General features: G+C 37.3%; 1 protein-coding gene across 1 annotated transcript in view; it reads left to right on the plus strand.

Annotated features, from left to right (window-relative positions):
- The first annotated feature begins 3,306 nt into the window (after nucleotides 1-3,306).
- Nucleotides 3,307-21,861, plus strand: part of SPATA6 (spermatogenesis associated 6) — a 38,384-nt gene continuing 19,829 nt past the window's right edge. The window contains 9 exon segments of the mRNA XM_018072333.2: nucleotides 3,307-3,465; nucleotides 4,981-5,029; nucleotides 5,802-5,843; nucleotides 7,184-7,308; nucleotides 11,846-11,926; nucleotides 14,056-14,334; nucleotides 15,950-16,037; nucleotides 17,702-17,742; nucleotides 19,469-19,644. Of these exon segments, the coding sequence (XP_017927822.1) occupies nucleotides 3,307-3,465; nucleotides 4,981-5,029; nucleotides 5,802-5,843; nucleotides 7,184-7,308; nucleotides 11,846-11,926; nucleotides 14,056-14,334; nucleotides 15,950-16,037; nucleotides 17,702-17,742; nucleotides 19,469-19,644 (1,040 nt within the window).

The raw sequence follows: 21,861 nt of genomic DNA on the forward strand, positions 1-21,861 counted from the left end.
TCCTCCATGTCTTTATTTTTTACTTTTGCACATTTAAATATTCTGGTTGATGGGGTCATAATCTTTCAGATCTCTCTGCCTCATATGGGCCTTGAGTTTATTATTTTTCAGCAGATGGTACCACCCCTGTTTTTATTACATAGGTTTCAGTTATGTATAGATCCAGGAAATAAAATAACATTCTTTCACAACCTGGGCTGAATATGATTCTGCATCTCTGTGGCTTCTGGGCCAGGCCTAGTACGTAGTGGGTGACTTCCGTTTTCATCATTTAATTCTTTAAGTTTTCTTTTTGCTCCTGTGTTAAATATCATTAAAACCAAGGCAAAATATTCCATTGTGTTTGGGACATAGATTTGTTAGTTTTCACATTTTGGTTGATTTACACTACATCCATTGATTTCCTCCATTTTCGCTTTATTTGTGACCTAAGTCTTGTCCAGATTTCTCATTCATTTTCCTGTTCTTTTACAGTGCTCTGCATATTCCTCGATGTTCTTTAAAACCTATCCACTTGTGTCAGAAGTTCTGTCCTCCTTGTTTTTCCCTTGCTTTAGGATACAGATGGGTTGTGCTCCTTTTGACTTAATGAAATTCCAAGACCACCTCTGATCTGAGTCCACCAGCTCTTTGGTTTATCTCACTGCTAGTTTTCTTCTTTTCTGAGAGGCTGCTCTTCTGAAATGGAAAGCCTAACTTAAAAACTAAAGGGGGGGTTTTGTTTGGTTTATCGTGCCATTAATTGAAATTGAATAATTTATCATTGCTCAGAATGAGATTTCATTGTTATTTGTGGTTTTGAGACTAACTTTAGTGTCTACCTTTGCTGCTGGCATTTAGATTGTTCATGTAACAACAGAAAGAAATTCACATTATTCTTTGTGTCATGGCTACATGGAGAATTCACAAATGTGGCAGTGAAGGTAGGTAAATCTTTAAACATAAAGATAAATTAATAGAATTGTGAATTATTGCCAGATAAGAAGACTAAAATGGAATTTCTTCACACTGAGAAGATTATTTTTGCAATTCTTGAGTCCAAAATGCTGTTGTGTCTGGAAGCTTACACTCAGCAGAAGCCAATACTGTCCATTGCCCTTCATAGATAACTCTTCTTGTTTTGATGATAATGGGCAATTAAAGGGATTTTTCCAGGCTTACCTTATTCATTGGTCACATCTGCAGCTACAGTTTTAGGACTGCATATAATAAATGACACAGAGGGTTGTGGATCAATAGAATTCTGTTCCTTTCCATGAGATTAATTCAGTGAGTTCTTTATGGCTGTTTGTGATGTCCCAGCAATAGGGCTGGTACACATTTTCCATCATCCTGGGAACTTCCAGCAGAGAAGTCCAGGATAATGCTGTCCTAGACAGTTCTCATAGTCCTCCGGGTTGCTTGTAAGGTCAGTTAATTGCAGCATTGATATCCCTCTTCCTTAGCTGATCCATGGATAATACTATTACAGTCTTTAAAATAGCCTCTCATCCTGCCTGAATAGTTTGCAGTCAGATAAGAGCTTCAGTTTGTCTCCCAAGAGTTACTCTGCTCCATGCACCGCATATGACAGAATAGGTGTCACCAACTGCAGATATACACGTGTCACTCTTTTTGGAGCTGGTTTAAAGTTACGTGGACATGCAGATTTGGTGCTGTTCCAACCCAGGCAATGAACTGTGCAGTTTATCTCCAGGGCATTAGAATCACAGGTTTCCACATGTGCTATATGGGCCCACATGCTCATTTTTAAGAATTTGTTTTCTTTTACAGGGTAGCAAGGAGAAAATGGCACCTGTTGTTTGCAGCTTTGCCCTCTCCAACATCTTCAAATCTCTCACTTTTCACCTCAACAAATTGGCAAATATTGGTTGCCTTCTCTGAGGTGAAAGGCACAAAACTCCACTAAAAGTGTTTATAAGTTCTACAGAAATGTGGAGGAGAAAAGCGAGAACTAAAGCTACTATGACTTGTAGTATGGAGTTTGGGGGCATCTTGCCTTGTATGAATGAAATCTGTCTCTCTCACTCCTATTCACAGTTGCAACTGCTTGAGTGTCATACAAGCTGTTTAATGCTTGACAGGCTGTTTCAATTGGGTTATGTATTATTCTGGCACTTTTCTTGCAGATTTGAAGCCCTCATTTACACAGAGAGGAAACCTCTTTTTTCCTCCTTGGATATTTATTAGTAGAAACCCAATTCTTTTAGTTAATAATTTATCACACATTATTTTCTATTATTTCTTTTACCTGAGGCTGTTTTTCTGCTGTTCATATGGTGTTCTTTTAAATCCAGTTAGAATTTCTCAAGTAAAACGTTCATTTGGGAGTAGGAGACTGTAACCAAACCACTTATTTTAATTCCTGTCACTCTCCTCCTTTGTCTTCCTACCTGACAATTGAAAGTCTGAACACTTTCTCCAGCAACTTTATGTTGGAAGAGACTACCTCATATTTATAGTACTGAGACAAAAATCGAGCAGGAGACCTGAAGTGAAAGGTGTCAGTTCTTTGGGCTGGGTGATAGAATGAAGCCACACTGCTTGGAGAAAATAGGAAATAGTTTTGCAATGAGTTGTGTACATCCTTGCAATTAGAGCATAAGAAAAAATGTGTGGTGTTCATCAGAGCTTTAGAAACATACCAACTTCTTACTTAAAGAATAAGAATTGTGCAGAGAAAGTTGAGAAATTAGTGGCAATATCTGGCAGATAATGAGAAGCCTTCCTGCCTTGAGTACCCTCCAAGATGGCCAAACTTCCCAGAGAAATCGTATGTCTGGTAGTAATGGAACAACAATTGCTTTTTCTTGTTTACATATTAGAACACAAAGTTATTATAACATTTGCACATAAACTTACTCTTTCTGGTGGCTAGACAGAGTATGGATATCTAAGCATGTACATTTACCAGCTTCATTCTGTAGTTAGGCTAAAGTTTGGATGGGGTTTTGTGTGTTGGCATGACATAGACTTCATTCTACATGACTCTTCATATAGAAGATGATTCTCTCTCACATAGTCAGTGCATGCCTTTAACTGTATTAACCTGGCTATTAGGTTTCAGTTTTGGTTGAAGACAATGGAGTGTGTTTACTTAAGCAAGATGAATTTGGTCGTGGTTATTTTAAAATGGTGACTGTTTTTCCTGATCATTCTGTACAAATCGAATTGCTTTAGAGAAGAAATTTTTTCACTCTAGTCTGTTATAATCTGACTCTTAGATATCAACCATTTCAGTCCTGACTGTTTCATTTTTATCTTGAAAACAGCCATTACTTCTTTATCTGAAGTTCAGTTTGTTTAATGAGTGTGTTACTCTTATAGATAACTTGTCCTGGAGTGCTGCTGAAAGACAAAGAGGAACTTTATCTCAGTGTCTTTGTACTTGGGCAGTGTAAAAAAACTCAGTGTGTCCCTGCGGTGTTTCCACTCTTCTTTCAAGAAAAACTAGTATTTGAAAAGGTAAGATATGTCAAGAGCTAGTACAACTCAAATAAACCCCATCCCAAATTCCACAAAAACCATCTGCAAAACCCATGAACTCAAGCAATCATACTGAGGATGGCACAGTATTTTAACTGCTGCTTCCCTTCAGCACAAAGGAGATGTGTGCCTGTATTATCCACATGCATACTAAAGATTATAATGTATGATGAGACTTCTTAGGTGTTTGTTCCTTCTTTTGTGAACTGTCCTTTCTCAGCATCTATTTTGCTAGTTTGGAAGGAACTGCATGTTGCTGTTCTAAAAATTATGGCAAAGTGAAGAACAAAGACCATATAATATAGGAGACTCAATTTAGTAGAAGGATAGAATAGCAACTCAAGCCTTTTTGGTGACATCTTACTCCCTTTGAGATACTTTTTTCAGGGTTTGTCACCAGAATTCCCAGATTGATACTCTGGCCCTATAATTTATAGTTGTTTATCACATATTTGAGTCCCTACTAGCTTCATTATTAGTACCACAGGAATAATGAAACACAGTATCTCACAGATATGATCTGACTTCTTGACTACCTATGAATAATAATACTTTACCCTCTCTAGTTCTTTTCCTTTAAGCATCCCCCAGCACTTTGAAAACCAGGCTGAGTAAACATCAGTGATGCTCTGGTGAAGTGGGTAAGAAGCAAACAGTGATAATTCCACTGGCTACTGAAGAGTAAGAAAAACCATCATTCTTTAAAGGCAGACATACCACAAACTACTTAAGGGAAATGTACTGAATACTGTTTTCAGTGTAATTTAGGGAACCTCCAAGACACCATCTACTTACGAAAGAAGATGGACAAGAAAGCTGACAGTAATATCTGTCTTCTCACAAATAGCTATTGATTAGGTCTAGATACTTGTGGAGCACCAGTACTTTTTGTTTTTTAATGTTTAGTACCTTGAATAGCAGTGTGATTTACACCACTCTGCTGAGACTTTTATACAGAATTAGGGGGAAATCTATTACCTGCTGAATATCCAGTGCAACATCTTTCCCTATTCCTTGCCATCTATTCATGTGAGATTCAGGTTGAAAAAAAAAACCTGACCGGGAGCTTGTACATGAAGAGTCACTTCCATGAAAATTAAGCTTAAAGCATTACCAATAAATTAAAGAATATATTATTCATCTATCAGAATTGTAGTACTTTAAGCAATTCATCTTTTTCTCTTGAAATTTTCTTAGACAATACTTACCACTACGTCTTCAACTCTTTACAATACCTCATAATTTAAATATGGAGAGGTAACTCCTAATGGTTGGAAAGCATATAACGACAATTGCTGGCTTTCAATGAATTTGATCATGTTCCAAATGATAATTGCAGTATCCTTTATTTTTCCAGTAGGGATAGGGCTCTTGAGAACCATCTTGACAAGGAAGAATATTGATTTTGGGGTTTTTTTTTCCTTCTCTTTCCCCAGAAGTCCATCTAATTATTTTGACTGTGCCATTGTTATTATTTATTAATTTCTTTTTCAGGAATTTGCTAATACAGTTGATCCTGGAGACCTTGTGAAGTTACTGGAATGTAGGTTCTGCTTTTTATGTATACTATGTTATATCCATTAATGTCATGCATGTGTGGGCTCTAAAGGCTTTTGGGAGGTTTAAAGTATGTGGTAGTTTTTCTGTCAGGAGCCTGCTCTCTGAATAGCTAGTGGGTAAGCATTTTGTTGTCTAACAAAATGCCTCTAGAAATGTGTGCTACATGCTTTAGAACAGGGAGAGGGTAAAAAGTCATAATTGATTGGAAATTCAGCTGGTTATCCAAATAGGTAATTCGTTCCTTTTTATAGTTATTTGTTTGATTAGTTTTCAAATTATATAAGCATAAACCTCCAATTTTTGAAAAATTATTCATTTCATTATTCATTCATCAGAAAATTATGTCTTGCCACATGTGGAGTATAATGAATTGTAGTGAGAAAACACTGACCCTGAATTCAAACTCCAGGAATATGCACCTTCATACTGAGAGTTATCTGAAAAGTGGGCAAAGCTTACATAATCTTTAAAAGAGGACAAACCTGGCAGCAGATAGAACTTACCAAGTTCTAAGTCAAGTTAGAGTTGTCATTTGTATGCTGCTAATGCCATTGTGTTCATCTCTGATTTTATCCAAGCTGCTTTTAATTTTCTGTTATTGTTGGTGTGATGGAAGTAGTACAGCAATGTATACAGTGCTGTGAAGCTTAAATCAGGGATCTGGGTTTTTTGGGCTTTGACTATGAGAATTACTTTTCCTTTTAGGTTTGGGTTGGGTTTTTTTTAACTCATGAAAAAACTTTTTTCCCTTCTAGTTGACACAGCAGTACTTGAACTAATACAGCTCGTTCCTCCAGGTATTGTATCAGTCTCTTCATAAATTATGCAGTTTAATAGGTGAATTTCCATGAGGACATTGCCCATTACAGCACAATCACTTTTTCCAACACACAAACAACATAGAAAACTCTTCAACAAGTAGTCCTCTGAATATAAAATGTTAATAGATCAAGAGGATCTCATTCTTGAAAGAGAATAATAACTGCATATTGAAATGTACCATAGTCAGACTTAGGAAAGTGATAATATTTTTAAAACGGAAAATAAACGGAAATCATCCAGTGCATACTTATTAACTACATCACAATTCACTTGCAAAGATGCTTTCTGTGAAATTTCAGAGTGCATAATCTTGTTCTCAGAATGACATTTTTTTTCTTCCATTTTAATGGTGACCATTGGGAAAACTCTTATCCTCACTATAAGTATTACAGGTCTCTTGGGATATCTGAAGATAATAAATAGCGATTTGTCATACTTCTGTTATTGGTTTGTGTGATTATAAAAATCTATTTTAATGAAATTCAAGTGTTCCCATGAATAATGTAAATCTGCATTTTATTGGAAATAAAGTCAAGTTTTAAAGAGGACTCATTTGGAAACTGTGGTATTAAAAGCACTCTCAGTCACTTGTCCTTAGTACTTTCAAGGAAACAATCGCTTCTCTCAGGTGACTCGCCAGACTGTTTACTTGAAGAAATGCACTGAATGGGGATTATTTTTTTTTTATATATGGGAGAGTAAAAGATCTTGCATAAGGAATTTATTTTCAGGGGTCAGAGATAGGTGTGATACACTTCAACAAGATGGCTGCAATAGCACAAGTTAAATTTTTTTATAATATAAATTCAAGGCTTTCCCTCTAAGCAAAATATATTTATTTTTTTAAAGTAGCAAACCAGGATATTGACAAAATCTTGGGGTAGTTATTTTGATGTTGCTTGTGTTACTTTCTTGCCACTACTGTGATGTGGAATGATACAGTATTTCATAAGGGATTGGTTGCCATTAAAAAATACTGGTTTCTTCTGTGGCATGGAAAGGAAAGAAAGAAGAAACTACTGAAGAGTTGCCTAGAGAAAACTTCTCATATATCTCTTATAAAACAGTTAACACAATCTTCTTTAGTTTTTTTTTACAATAACATCAAAACATAGTTTCCTAGTAGATTCTGCATGTTTCTGCTGCTGATTTAACTTGATGAGGTTATTTCCTGGTGTGATAGGAGTTTTGGAACCATGCTGAAAGTTTGTAAAGAGCAAAATTTATCCTGGTTTCAGCGTGACTCTGTGTGTGGTGTCTATGCTATACGGCTTTGTCTATTTTCCAATTAAAGTATATATTATTTTCTTTTCAGTAGGAAGAATTCTAGCTACGTATGAAGAAAATACAAGAGATTTCCTGTTCCCTGACCCTAAGCTTACCCGTGGGCACCGTGGTTTAGAGCGTGAGATTTTAATGAAGAGGTCCTCTTCTTTTACAGTGAGTGAATGTCTGTGGATTGTATTTATGACACAGTCTGTTTCTCTGAAGAAACCCCTTGAACTGCTTCAAATGAAAAGCGATTACTTCTGACAGGTTTTGCCATTTTAGGTGTTGAATGTACAAATCCACGGCTGAACTTTGGTGAAAGTATAATCTTTTCTCAAAATGCTTCAAGGAATTATTTAATGTGAAAAAGTAAGTTTCCACTTGGTTTGCAGTGTGGCACCATGACATGTCTCCATTCAGTTTAATCTGTGGTGCAGCTGGAGTGGTGAAGGGATGCAGGAGAAGAGGGAGATGTCATGTAGACTGCATGATTCTCAACAGATAAACCACATAACCCTCCTCCTCAGTCTCTGTAGCATTTTTCAGACCATTTTGGAACTGTTTTGGACTATGACAGTCACTACAAATTTACAGTGCTATCCCATCTGACCCATGGACCTCCCTGAAGTGCAAGGTTACCAATAAAATAGTAAGTTACTGAAATTTAGCTCAATGCTGCATAATTGCTTTTATGTTCCCAAACCTGTTTGTTGAGGTCTGTTCAGGTCATTCACACTCATTTAGTAACTTGCTTTTTCTACAGTTTCAAAAAAGCTATGATAAACAACAGATAATTGGCAGAATGAGTGCAATGAATTAATGTTAATTTTCTGGAGATAAGGACTCAAGTACCTATTAAATGAAAATGAATTCATCTCACACTGCCCTTTCATAAAGTTTGGCTGTTGAATCTTAAGTGTCAGCAGAATAACTCAGGAAGGCTCATTAATGATGGTGGTGATGGTGTGTTTGGGGATTTGTTTTTGTGTGGTCTCTTTTGGTTAAGTTTTACTAATGGATTGGCAGGACATTTGGATTGGGAAGATAGGGACTCAGTTGTCCTGTCTGTTATGATTAGACTAAAAGCACATGGCAGGAGGGAAATGCTGATTAAAGGTCACTGGTATCTTTTAGCTGGTGTAATCTTTCCCTTGCAAGGGCAGCCTGGAAACTGCCCAGTCACTTGCAATTAAAAGTGCTAATTTGGTGTCTAATGCTGTGTTACATTTGAATGCATTAAAACTGTGATTTTTGTGCTACAAAACGTATGATTCTGCAGCCCCTGCAAAAACAGCCATTATTTTTTGGCCACAGCACCTCCTTGAGATGGCTCATCCTACACATGGTAGTGGTGGCTCGGGAGATGCAGTGGAGCTGTTTTGCTTTGATGCTGCTTATAGAATAGGTACTTTCCCGGTGTTGAGAAATAAGAGGGAGGTAGTGATAAATGAGGTGGTATTAGCTAAATGCTTTTAGATTTTTTGTGAACATGATACAATTAGTCTCTGTAGAAGCAGAGCCACTAGAGAAGTTTGAGGGGTTTTTTGAGAGACTAAGTTCTTTAGCACAAAGGTTATGTATTTTCCAATAAAGAGAAGGTACCATGGTTTGTGAGCTTTGAGAAGATGTGGTCAGAGTGATTTGGATATGTAGCTGAATGATGGCACTGTAGTAGCTTTAAAAGGTTGATGTAAGACACGAATGTACTTCCATGTCCTTGGGAGCAGCATAAATTAAATCCATCTCTGCACTGGAACAGGGACTGCAGAAGCACCTGTTGCTCCATTCCATCTCCATTCCATCTCCATTGCAGTAAGTACAGTTTGAGGAAGGATTTTGGCATAATGACTCCCTTTTTGGGAATAATGCAGAAGGTGTGTTTGATGGCGTTGGAGGGAGGCTCCCAAGAGGAATTTGTTCCTCTCCTTACTTGCTATATGGGATAACTGTGAGAGGAGTTTTACCTCCAGTAGAAATGTAGTCTCCAATGCCTCCATCTTCCAGTGTTCCCTGAGCTTTACTGGCAAGTATCCCCTGCTAACTTTGTCGGCACGAAGCACTGAATGTGAATGATAAGCAAAAGGGAAATGTTAAACAAGGTCGTGAGAACCTTCACATTATTCTTATGCTAGTGAGGCCATGTTCTTCCCACATGAAAAGTTATTTATAGCTAGCTGAGATGCTGAATATTTTTGACTGGCAGCTGTGCTTCAGTGGCACTTTGATTCCCCATAAATTTGTCTTTTATTAGAAAAATAAAGGTAGCAACAGCGAGGTTACGGTTGTGGAGTTCAGATAGGCAGCGACAAGCAGTGTCTGCTTAACACTGCTAATCTGCCAGTTGGAAGGAATCCCAAGTTGAGAGGATCAGAACTCCTCCAGAAATCTGGCACTTGGCTGATAATGTCTCTGGCTAAATGTCTTATGAGGCTTACAAACTCAATACGCACACAAGACGTGCCTCGAGTTATCTCTCCTGGTCCAGTGTTGCCCAGCTGAGGCTCTTGCTGGCTCTTCTGTATTTCTCTGCAACCCTTGCCTTTCAGAATATGTTTATGCCTTGACTGTGGTAGTGACTTCTTACAGATGTTCTTATCTCCATTCCCCACCCTCATGCAGTATTTGCCATGTTACTTAAAGCAGTTTCTTTTTAGTTATGCTATCTCTCATTAGCATGCTAGTATAAGACCTGTTACATTCATACATATTTTTTTAAGCTACAGAGTTGTACTTACACTCCTTACAGTCAAATGCACATATTAAACGTGGGTTTGAACTTTTCTTCTTCTAAATATCTTCAGTTTTTCCATGATCAGATTAGTGTTATGCCCATATCACTTCTGATAAATGACTGGTACAGCAGTACTGGCAAGCCTGCTCAGGCCTGCAGACATCACTAAGCCAGAGGCAGAAGAATAGATCCCAAAAACTTTCTGGCTGGATTTTCATTTCCAGGTGTCTTTGGGGCTATACAAGAGTCTTTACATAATACTTTCAATACATATATTGAATATCCTTCAGCAATCCTGAGTTTGGGAACTGTGGAAATCAGAAGAACTCCTCTGATAGCTTCTGACTTGTAAGTTACTTTCAGCATATCCATGCCTGTGTATGCAAGGGCTGCCATCCTTTATTCCCTCTCCACAAACTATTTCTTCAAAGAAACCATGGATTTGTGCTTTTTTTTTCTTTTTAGCTATGAGCATTTAACAATTTTGTAATCATTTTCAGTCTCTGTAAAAGCAGTAGGTGCTCTATTGTTGCATTTTATAGTAGACTTTCTGATTCTGATGTGTCCTTTCTTACATTGTTGATAGCACTTGACAATTCATTAGTGATAAAAATGAGTTGATTAAAGATGATCAGTTTAAAACCTCTTTTATATGCCATAACTTGACTTGATTGAATCCTGGACTCTGTTAATTGCTATGACTGAGCTTTCTTGGCATTTTTGTCATTTCATTTCCATAATGTAACCTGTGGCTGGACCATATTCCCTGGTGGGAAATCAGTGTGTGCTTAGGCGGGTGGTGGAGGATAGTTTGGTTCAGCAATAGACTTCACTCATGGAGTTCCTGCTAATTCTTAGGAATGTGGGACAGTGTCACAAACAGACCGGCTCCTTTTCACATCTCAGTGATTTCGTGTGTTCATGTGCACAAATGCCATGCACACAGATGCCTCAGGCAGCAAACTCTGTCCATGTTGAAAGAAGACAGAGTGGAAATTTCTAGGGGCACTTGATTCTCTCTTTGCTTCTGCAGAGCAGCATGCACATGTATGATTCCCACTTGTTTATAGCATATGTGTCATTTAGTTCTTTTATGCCTTTTTTAATGCCTCTGTTTTGGGAAATAATGCCCGTGTGTCGTAATCCCTGCCATTCACACCCAGTAAATTTTGTATATGTTGCCCAATTCTATCTAAATTTAACAAGAAATAGAGCCCCTGAGGTATTATGTTCCTAGCCATGGCTGCAGTGAAACAAGGTGAGTGGAACAGAAACTGTTGGCCACATAAAAAGGGAACTGGCCACGTAAATGCTGGCCATGAGTATGTGTGTGCTGTGATTGACCAGGAGGCCCAGTTGGACCCCACTGATTCCAAGCTGGTCAAAGTCGGGCTGCCACATGGGCAAGAGGGGATTGAGAAGAGATGGAACGTGGTTACAGACCAAGGGAGACAATCCACAGAAATCAGACTGCTCTAATGATTACAGAATGAAGGGTATTCTTAGTCCTGCTGTTGCAAATGAATAGTTATTTGCAGCGTGATTGACTAATTAAACAAAATGTTTTTACAGAAAAAAGTGGCACAACTGAGACTATTCATAAATAAGTTTACAAAGTTAGCATTGTTGAAACTCCTAGAGCATGACTGAAATTTTTATTGATGCTATGTAGCATGGCATGAAAAATCTTTAAAAATGCTTTTGATAAAAAAAATGTATTGAAATAAAAGTCAGACCTTAATTGTTGTACGAAAGAAGTATAATCATCTGTAATTGAATTGTCAGAAATGCAAATGTTAGCATCTTGACATTTGCCATTGCTGTTCTGTCTTTTCTAATTATCTTTATTAAAGGCTGAAATTAACAAAGGAAATGTCTGAAAATTAGGAATAGTTTGTTACATTAGGTGACATTTACCTCTTTGATACCATTTATCTTCAGTTGGAGCTTGATGTTCAATTATTGTCTCTCTTCTAGGGAATTGCACCAAAACTGAGATTTTCTACAATCTCCCTTATTGCAGAAAGTCTGTTAAGCTCAGGAAGGAGTCACATACAGGTTAGCATAATTTAATTGTTTGCAATTTAATTTCCAGATTTAATATTGATAGCCTTGCTTCCAATTTTTGCATGTGCTGCTCACTTCAAACTTTTCTCATTCTTCTGTTGTGGTTAAAGCAGTTATCATGGGTGCTTGACAACTTGATTAAATTTTTAATCAAGTATGAGTAAAGAGTGAGTTTGGTGCATGACAGTAAATGCTGAGAGTTCCTTGAATCTGAAACAATTATCAGCTGCTGAGTTCTGTGATCAGCTGAAGTGTCAGTCCCTGGTGTATTTGTAGGTGGGAAGATGGCTTCTCACCATTTGTTACAGACACTTAAAATTAAGGACAATGAAAACGAGGTGAAGTCAGACAAGGTACATTATTAAAACCAAACCAATTAATTTAATTGTTTTCCATAACTATATCATTAATGGTCATGGAAATGAAGATTATTTTTTTTTTGAAAAGGCTATCACGTATTTTAATCTGGAAATGCTGCTTCTGCAACAAGTGAAGTTAAAGGTGAAAAAGCACTCTTCTCTGGTCTCACAGATTGGAATTTTGGTTTGGTTTCCTGGCACAAGCTGTCATGTACAGTTACTCTTACATCCTTCTTTTTTTGCCACATTATTGAAAAATGGTGCAGCATCATTAAAATGGAATGGTTGTCAGGAAGTGTTGCATGCAAAGACACTTAGGTGAGTTTGACCTGTTTGTGGCATTTGTTAATGAGTCCAAATTTAGCAAATGAAATATATTGAGACAGAAAAAGAATTAAAAAAATCAGTGAATATTGTCATTGTCAGAAAACCAGATTCTGTGAAGGTGACTTGAATAAGGGAGTTTGATTTAAAATTTAGAATGTCCCTAAAAGTGTCTAATATGTTATGAATAGCATATCAGATTTGCTTGTGTTGTAGTGAAGATTTAGTTTCACAGCTGTTGTAAGCCAGAAGCAGCACAACCTACTTCTAATGAAACTGAAATTAATCTCAAAGAATTAGGTCCGGTTTGTGTGGACCAGTTCCATCCTCTGTCTCACTGTCAGCTGCACAAATGGTAATTCAGGCTGTGTGATGTCAAATTCAAACGGTGTTGATGCAAAACAAAGACACAACCTCAGCCTCACTCATGGTTGGGTGTAGAGAACTTGAAGGCAAGCTGGACATTTTATTTTTTGGGTTCCTGAAGTAGTACAGGCAACATGCAGATTTAAGACTAATGCCTACTAGCTTGAGCTTGAAAAAGAAGTTCTAACAGGAACAAAAGTCTTGCTATACCATTATTTTTTATCTTTTACAACCTGTGAAATTGGGCCAGATTTCACCAAAAAGCCTGATTATCCATATTGCAGTATTCAAAGTTAAAACGTGCTGCTGATTAAGTAGCCTGGTAAGGGCTGTAAAATCTAGAGGGTTAATGGCCAACAATGGTGGTATTTGTTCTAAGGTTGGACTTGATGATCTTGGATGTCTTTTCCATCTTTAATGATTCTGTTATTTGGGAAGATCTTTGGAGGATGATCTTAAAAGTTTTTGGTGGGGGGAAAGTATTTTTCTTGACTAAACTTTACTTCTTGATTATAATTCTTTAAAGAAACTAGTAAAATTCACCATGGTCCAAGAAAATATGAATTTCAGAGAATGTAATTACACTTTTTTTAGACAACTCTAAATGGATATAATTTAAACTGTTAAATAGGCTTCTATTTTAATTTGTATATGTTATTTTAGATGGTAAGAATTTTAAAAGGTTAAAATAAAAGTTTAAACTGATGGAAATATGCTTCAAATCTGTGTATGTCCAATCCAGGTAAAGTTTGTGTAAAATACACTTGTGACAAAATTCATTTTCATTTTTTACAGTCTTTGTACACTAACTGTGTAAGAAAGCTAATTGAGTAAGTATCACTTAACCTTAACATCTAACGTGTAGTAATGTGTGCTTTAACCTTCTGGTTTCAGAGAAAATGGTAAACACATTGTTTTTTAAATTGCTGTTTGATTATAGTTCTGTGAGGGGAACTTCAGATGACATGGCATCTAGTTCTGTTAAATTATTAGTTCCTTGTTTGCATTATGTTCAGTGATCTTTGTTCTACAACGCTGTCAAATCAGATAATTTCCTCTTCTTCGCTTTAGGCTGGTCTGAATGGGGTACATCGTTCAACCCCAAATGGAAAATTGCACACAAAGGTGCTGAAGAAAAACACTCTCTCACCCGAGAAAAGCAGGCACCGCTTGGCATCAAAGAACTACGAGCAGCCCACGATAGCTTCGAAATCACGCTCTCCGTCCCCGTACACCAAGAGACGGATGTGTGAACTCTCAGAAGAAGCCAGGCAGCGCCTGGCCCATTTAAACCTGGGTCCTCACGAGTTCAGAAGAGAAACCGATAAACCTCCGTTCGTAGTTAGACGGGTTTGTATTCACTCCAAAGTGCTCCCAGCTTAAGCTCAGATCAAATATTGTTCTTTCGCTAAATACCGCTCCAAAAATTCATTCAGCTCTTAGTTTAGATGAATAATTTTTCTCTCCTTAGCAGTCTGTCACATAGTGATTTAAATGTAAAATTAACTAAAATAAAATTTCTTTTATCCGCTTTAGTAACAGACAAAGATCAAATTCTTTCATGAATATCTTGGTTAAATTCTCTGAGGCGCCATTTCTTTTCTTCCAGCGCACTAGACAGGATAATAGGTGTATAAATTCAGCTTGGAAGTAATTGATATTAGTATTAAAAATTCCTGAATAAGACTTTAAAGAAAGAGTGTCTAGTCACATTATGAACAGTTACACTTCCTCTCTTTCAACTTTTTTTTTTAATGTTGGCATCCTGTGATCTTTGAAGCACTTCCCTTGCTCAGAGCTACATCTCGAACACTCTGACTTATAGTTCGTAACATAAGGACTTTTTGCCATACATGAAAAATTGTTCTGATATTAGGTACTTATTTAAAGAAATTGTGTGTAAGAGGTTTACAATGAAGGGGCTACATTTCCCAGCCACTTGGAGGATTATATACTTCTATTTATTCTTTTCCCCTCTTAATTTTTCTTCTGATTGCAACAATCCTTTGGTTTTAGTAAACCACTTTGAACGTGTAGGGGCAGAAATGGGGTTGTTCTTATCCTGTGCTATGACATTATGATTTGTCTACAGTTTTGGACATTGTCCCAGGCAGTGAGATAATCTAGTGTTTAATTTGTTTGCTTCTCACTTAATTTTTTTTTCAGTATCTGTACAAATTAATTAATAATATCTTGTCAAATTTCAGAATTCTTTTCCGAGTTTTATTCTACTTATAGGTACCTTTTAGAAATTCAGAATAGCCTTAATAAGTCATTAGTCATTTATTAATCAACTGTTTCTTTCTCTCAGATATTTTTCTTTCGACTCCTTTTATTCAATTCTTCTGGTTTTTGGTCTGTAGCTGAAGTTCACAGTTTAATTATAGCATCGTTAACACTGATTATTGATTTTCAATGCTTGGCTATGTTTGTATAAAAAATGAAAAAGCTTCTCTGTTAATTTAGCATATCCCGATTGCCATGGCCTTTCTAGACTGAGAATGCTCTTTTTAGGGCATCTTTACTGTTGAAGACTCTTTTGGCCTGGAGACTTTGTGTTACATGAAGATTAAAATTGGATTATGTCAAATGTAACTTTTTTAATTAGGAAGAGATTCAGATCTGTCTTGGTGAGATCTGAGCTGTTTAGAATAAATATGAGACACCAAGAATTGTTTAAAAAGACTGCAGACATTACAGATGAAGGATAAACTATCTGCATTTTCTTTTTTTTTTGGATAATAGGATATTCAGAGTTTTCTAGACCATTCTAGAACTGTTTTGTTTTATGAACAGTAATGCTAATAATACACACTAGCAAAGTGTTATGAAAATAGTTTTAAATAGTACTTAAAGAAGAGTAAAATATTTTAGAAAGTACTAGATGTGATCTTATGAACAAAACCAGAAAAAATAGGAATTGATACATTTGATACTGAGTATTTTAACAGTGTTTTTGCTTCAGGTTGAACAAAGAAGTCCTGGTGTTAAACTTCATACCTGGTGTTCCATGCGAGAAAGCGCAGCGGGATCCTGGGCCAAGGCAGACCATGGTCAGTATTTCCTACTATAGATCTCACTAGTGCTTTTGATTTCTGCAGTAGGTTATTTTGTTTGGGTGGGGTTTGTCATAATGTGGGGATTTTATTTATTATAAAAAAGTCAGTCTGTAATGGACAAAAAGCTGTTAGTTCTTCCTGGGAATAGGAAAAATAGTGAATAAACTACTGCTTCCAAGGGTGCCCTTGAATAATCCTTTACCTCCTGAAACTTGGAACATAGTTCTACATGATGTGAAAACAGGAGTAGAGAATACCAAAGCCAAACAGGCGAGTGCTCTGTTTCACTCCACTTGTTTTGTTGAGTGGATAGTGCAGCAAATCAGCACCACGGTTTATGGGTGTGTTGACCAGGCTTGGAGTGCTGATTATTTTGAAGTTCAAGGGCTCTGTTTCTTCAAAAATGAATACTGGTTATTTCAGCAGTATTTGTGAGTAGTGAGATCAGACTTACCATTATTAATGAGCGTCCAGGATGTGCTCCAATATCTGTTTCAGCATTCTTTGGTAACAGTAAGTGAGGGTTTAATAAAAAGTGTGGGACCAGAAATTTAAGGAAGTGCCTTAAAACTTGATTTTATTGCATGTGTCTGACAATTTGAGAATTTTAATGAGTCTCATCAGTATTTGTTTATGTTTGCTCTGCCTCATTTTTATTGCATTTCCTGACTAATTATAAATTGTTTACATCAAATCATTCTGAACAGGTTATTTTACATTTGTTGTGTGTCATAGCACTGGGTGCTGGATTGTAAAGGTTTCACATTCCCTTTGGGAACAGGCTCACCAGTCTGTGATCTCTGGGTAATGTAACAGACCTATTATCATCTGATACCACTGCATACTTACAAACTGAGTTGGTGGTTTCTGGCCAGTAGTTAGGAGACTAAAATCTACCTCAATATCCAGAGGATTTACTGGTCACCTGCCTGTGTCTTGAGGCTTATCTGTAACTTCTGAAAAAAACCAGATTCCTGGGATTAGAAATCTTAACAGACAGTAGAGTTTGGTCCTTTTTTGTTTTTCCTGGGTCACGGTGTGAGGGTTGTTCAGTACAAACTGATATAGCAGATCAAGAAGGCAGACATAATTTAATGTCAGTCCCCCAGGGTTGAGGTGCACATTGACACTGGTGAAAAATCCTAACCCAGTATGGACCTAAGAGTTTCCCAGTGTAAGTTTCCATGGGCTTCATACTCGTGTCTGTGGGTCAGTGGCGAGGGAAGGAATGCAGAGGTGATAGGAGGAGGGAGAGTTGGTCACAAGGAAACTTGTTCAGAGAGGATTAGTAAGGTAGAGTAATGTACATGAGAATTTTGGGGAATGGTAGAGCTTGATTTGATATTGATTTAGGCAATGAGTAGCATAACAAAATGTGCCACTTCTGTCTAGGCAAAAAATGGTGCATACCCTGATTCATTATTATAAACATTGTATTCCATTAAATGTGAAGTCATGGTTTTCAGCTAAAGAAGGTGATTTCCTGAAAGATACTGAGGAGACTGTTTAGAATTTCACAGGGTATAATAATAATAATAAATTGCTTTAGTTCTGTTTGGGAGGAAAAGTAAGATGCCTTGTAAAAGCTTTTCATAAAATTTAGGACATTCAAATTTCTTTTTGATTTCTTCTGACTGCACCTTTTTTTCTTTCTCCAGATCCTTCTCTTCTCAGCAGCTACAGACCCAAGAAAACTGAAGTGAGTACTGTGAAGTGCTTTTGGTAACACATTGGTTTTTTGTGAAGCTCTGAGCTTCCTAATCCTTCTTGGATTGTCGCGCATATATATTTTTGAAACTTTATCTATTTCAGTATCAAAAGCAAGAAAAAGGACACTTTAAACTGGTCTAACCCAGTTAAGGCCTGCTGATAGGTTATTTACAAACAGTAAAGGGAAACTTAGGACTCTGTAAAGATGCTTATGCCTGCTGGTACAGAACTTGGTTTTCCTTGGCATTAAGGCTTGCAACAAGACCATAGAAGAGTCTTTAAATGCACTTTGCATTTGCCTTCCCAGTCATTCTGAGAGTATTCTTCCTTCTGGAATTGTATGGAAAGGTAGCACTGGTAGAACTGGCAAGCCAGTTGTGTTATTTTTCATCCTTTCTTTTTCAGATTTTAGCTTCTTTGTGTATTAAAAGGATCTGAAGATTAATGCCAAGGTTCTTTTGGGTTTTGGTGGGCTTTATTCCTTACATCCTCATTTAGTTGTTTTTTGCCTGTGTTCCTGTAGAAATTGTGGGTTTAGGCATTTAATTATGTATGCCCTAATAGATTTCCTAATGACTGGGAAAACTGGTGATAACAGGGAGGAGGAAAGAAGGGGAATTATAAGGATAAACCTTGATATATGTTAAATGCACTTTCAGACTCTAAACTTTTATTACCAAGGATTATCAAGTTTTGTGTACCATGTGAGTCTAATATATTGTGCCACTTCTGGATTGTTCCATGGCTGTAAATGAGAAACAGTAAAGAAAATAGAGAATTTCTACTAAATATGCTAAATATCTCTTCCTTTTTTTATTTTAAGGTCACATTATCACCCCCATCCCTCTGCCCCTCCCCACCTCCTTTGCCATCCAGTGGGAAAGTAGATTGTAGGAGCAGTCATTGGAGAATGCAGAAGATAGCTGAGCTACAGGTTAATTCATCATGTTCTTGATGCCACCAATCACTTGTGATTCTCACAAAACCAGGTTTGAAGAGAATGTATCTTTCTCTTGACAGAAATATAATATAGCTTTGTTTTAGAGGAGCTGTTTCCCAAAATTGAGGAAAAAAAGCCCTGCAGCCTGGAAAGAGCTAATGAATAACCTTATTATTTTTGATCTGGTTTTGGTTTTTTCCCTCAGCTTTGGGAAAGTGCTTCTGTAAAAGTCCCCGTGCCAGGGAAAAGGGGGATAATCCATGGCAACATTTTAGTGATGTGTTTCAGGTTAAGAGGAATTATGAAAGGTTTAACTAGTATAGTGAAGAGTGAGTATAAGATGAGTAGATGGGCCTGAGTCTTCCCTCGAGGAACAGCAAATTCTGAGAAAAAAAAAGTCTTAAGAGTGAGAGATCTCAGAGTGAGGAGGAGTCTAAGATTTGAGTTGTTCAGACTCTCAAGCATTATTCTGAATCTGTGATTCTTGGGAAGGGTAAACCTTTAAACTCTGCAGTCAGAAAAGGTGATAAAAGGGCTGTTACAGTAGACTTTGCTGTAAGATGGTATGTTAGTTACCAACAGATTCCTCTGACACTTGTTGATTACTTTAGTCTAGGGCTCTTTGTATGAAATGAGGGTCCTTGTTCTTTCACCAGCAGACAGATATTCCTGAGTGTATGTACAACCTTTAACCTTTTGAGTTGAGAAATAAAACCACAAAAACTGTACATCTTGGTACTCATAATAAATTTTAGCTTGGTGGGGTATTTTTCAGGCAAAATCTGCTCGTAGAAAAGACTTGGACGGTTGTGTTGTTTGCAATGAGGATGAGCTCTCAGGTCCACCCAACAGACAGTCCCATTCTGCTGGTTCATTAGAGCGTTCAGCACCTCCTGCATTTCAGGAGCATTCCCCCAGTTCTGTGCTGCATCGGTCTTCTCTAAGGGAAAGGTAATGACCTGGTTTTATTTATAAAATTCTGGAATTATTAATGTGAACAGATGATAACAGTACTTGCATGTCTATAGTTTGCATGTGTGGAGGTGTGTGGGCTGAAGGGACTGAAAAATCACCTGCAATAATGATGTTGTTTGACTTTTCCTCAGATGCTGTGTTTGCCATCACCTCTCTGCCTAATGATTACAATCCTAATAATGTGGCAGTGAAAATCTCTGTAACAGTGACACCCCAGATTTCATGCTACCAATGTCCATCTGAAACAGAGAATACTCAAATCATCAGTGTTTCAGAGGCAATTAGAATCTCAGGGATGTAAATACAGATACATGTCAAGTAGGTTTTACAGGAGGTACTTGGAAACCTTTTTCCTTTCTGACTTAGGACTAGTGTTTGTAAGCACGTACTCGTTGGCTGTAAAATACTCAGAGTGTGACTAGTGTGCATAACATGCTTGGGCAGCTTTAATCTACTCAGTGTATTATATTCCAATCTTTTTGCTTTATTGACATCCTAAGATTTTGTTTTGTTTGAATTGAAGCGTGGGCCTCTGCAGCAATTGTTTGTACATTAATTGCTATATTTAAATTAGTTTCTTAGTAGTCTCCGCTGACCCCAATGGAGTTGGGTTGGAGACAGTTTCTAATAGCCCTTAGTTCTGTGGATTTCCATCCCTGGATTAATATTTTGGGCACACTTCACAGCTTCAGTGTCTTATGAGGGTGGAATGGAAGAATTATCAAAAAGCAACAGATGGTTTAATGCTTAAGCCCTCCAGTCCTTCAAGGAGAGTATTCCCTACCTCCTGCTGAGTAGAAGGTGTACTTGGTGCTTCTCTTGTAAATTCACTGAGTAAGTTATGGGTTTTGCTTTGTGGGAGCAGAAAAACTGTGTTCAAAGCTGGGCCTGAGTAAGCAAATACATAAAATAATTGGGAGAAACTAAGGATTAAACTGATGTCTTGTCCTAAATGCTGAAGATGTACTTTGGTGGCTGGTTCATTCTCTGTTTGATCCCTGTTACCATTGGTACCCCAGGTAGTCAGTGCTTGCAGGGTGCATTTTACAGCCTACACACAGCCTAATGCTTGTTTTCAAAATAGAAAAACTGTCTCAGTTTTTTCTTTAAAAAGAAAAATGACAGATGGCAGGTGGGGACTGAATTTTTAATACTCACAAAGATCAAGATGGTGTTTTAACATCTTCCTCTGCTTGAAAACTTGTTTGTTAGTTGTTCTGTGTAATAGTGTGTCTTGAGAAGTGTTTTGCGGAGATTAGGATGTATCTGGGGTTTGGAGGAGGTTCCTTTGTCATCTTGTCTGCCTCCCCACTCTCCTCTGACAATGTTTGTGCATTAGTTACCCATATCTGGGGAAGAGATACTGTCATGGTGACTTTTTTATCCTTTTCTTCAGCTGGATTCCTTATGGAGGGGTTGGGGCTAAATTATATACACATTTTATTTAAAGCTGATGGGGCGCCTTCTGTTGATAGCAGGAAAGCCTTGTGTGTTATGAGCTGCTGTTACATGCATAGTAATTTAGTCATCTGCAAGTTAATCTTGAACTTGTCTGAATGTTCTTGCTTTTTCTCTTTATGAGCCCCTTTCCGGAAGAGATTTCTGATCTTGTGAAATTATGTTTTTTCTTCTTATTAGAGCAAATGTTCTCAGCTCTTCTGAGCTGTAACATCTCTTTATGTAAAAGATGTAACTATTTACTTCTGTCATCAGAAAAAAAATCAAAATGAGAAATAAAGGGCATAGTCTAAAAATTTTGATCTCTGTTTCATGCTGCTGAGATAACAGTGGTTTTAGCTGATTGTGTATTGAGAGTTATACTTGGAATGACAAACATGGTTGAGAGGTCAATGTTTGGAAATGCATGCAAACACTGCTGTTCAGATCATAGAAATACAGGAAAAATCAGCAGTACTGAAAGTATATCAGTGTTAGTGTAATTGAAAGAATATGGAGCCTTATCTCACAGCATTTGGTGTTTATTTCCTCAGTTTTATTTTGAATTACAAAGACAAATTGCTTAGCATATCCAGGCTATTTTTTTTTAATGCTAGTCAATCCACAGTCAATATGAAACTTGACTCCCCACCTTGACCTTTAGTTCCCTCTTTTCCCTTTCTTATTCTAAAAAGTAGTGTGAAGTGATGTCTGCCTTAGGAGTACTTCCCAGAGCCCTGCTCTGTAGTTCTTAAG

The sequence above is a fragment of the Manacus vitellinus genome, unplaced genomic scaffold (assembly GCF_001715985.3).
Source record: "Manacus vitellinus isolate BGI_N305 unplaced genomic scaffold, ASM171598v3 scaffold_21_pilon, whole genome shotgun sequence".
NCBI lineage: Eukaryota > Metazoa > Chordata > Aves > Passeriformes > Pipridae > Manacus > Manacus vitellinus.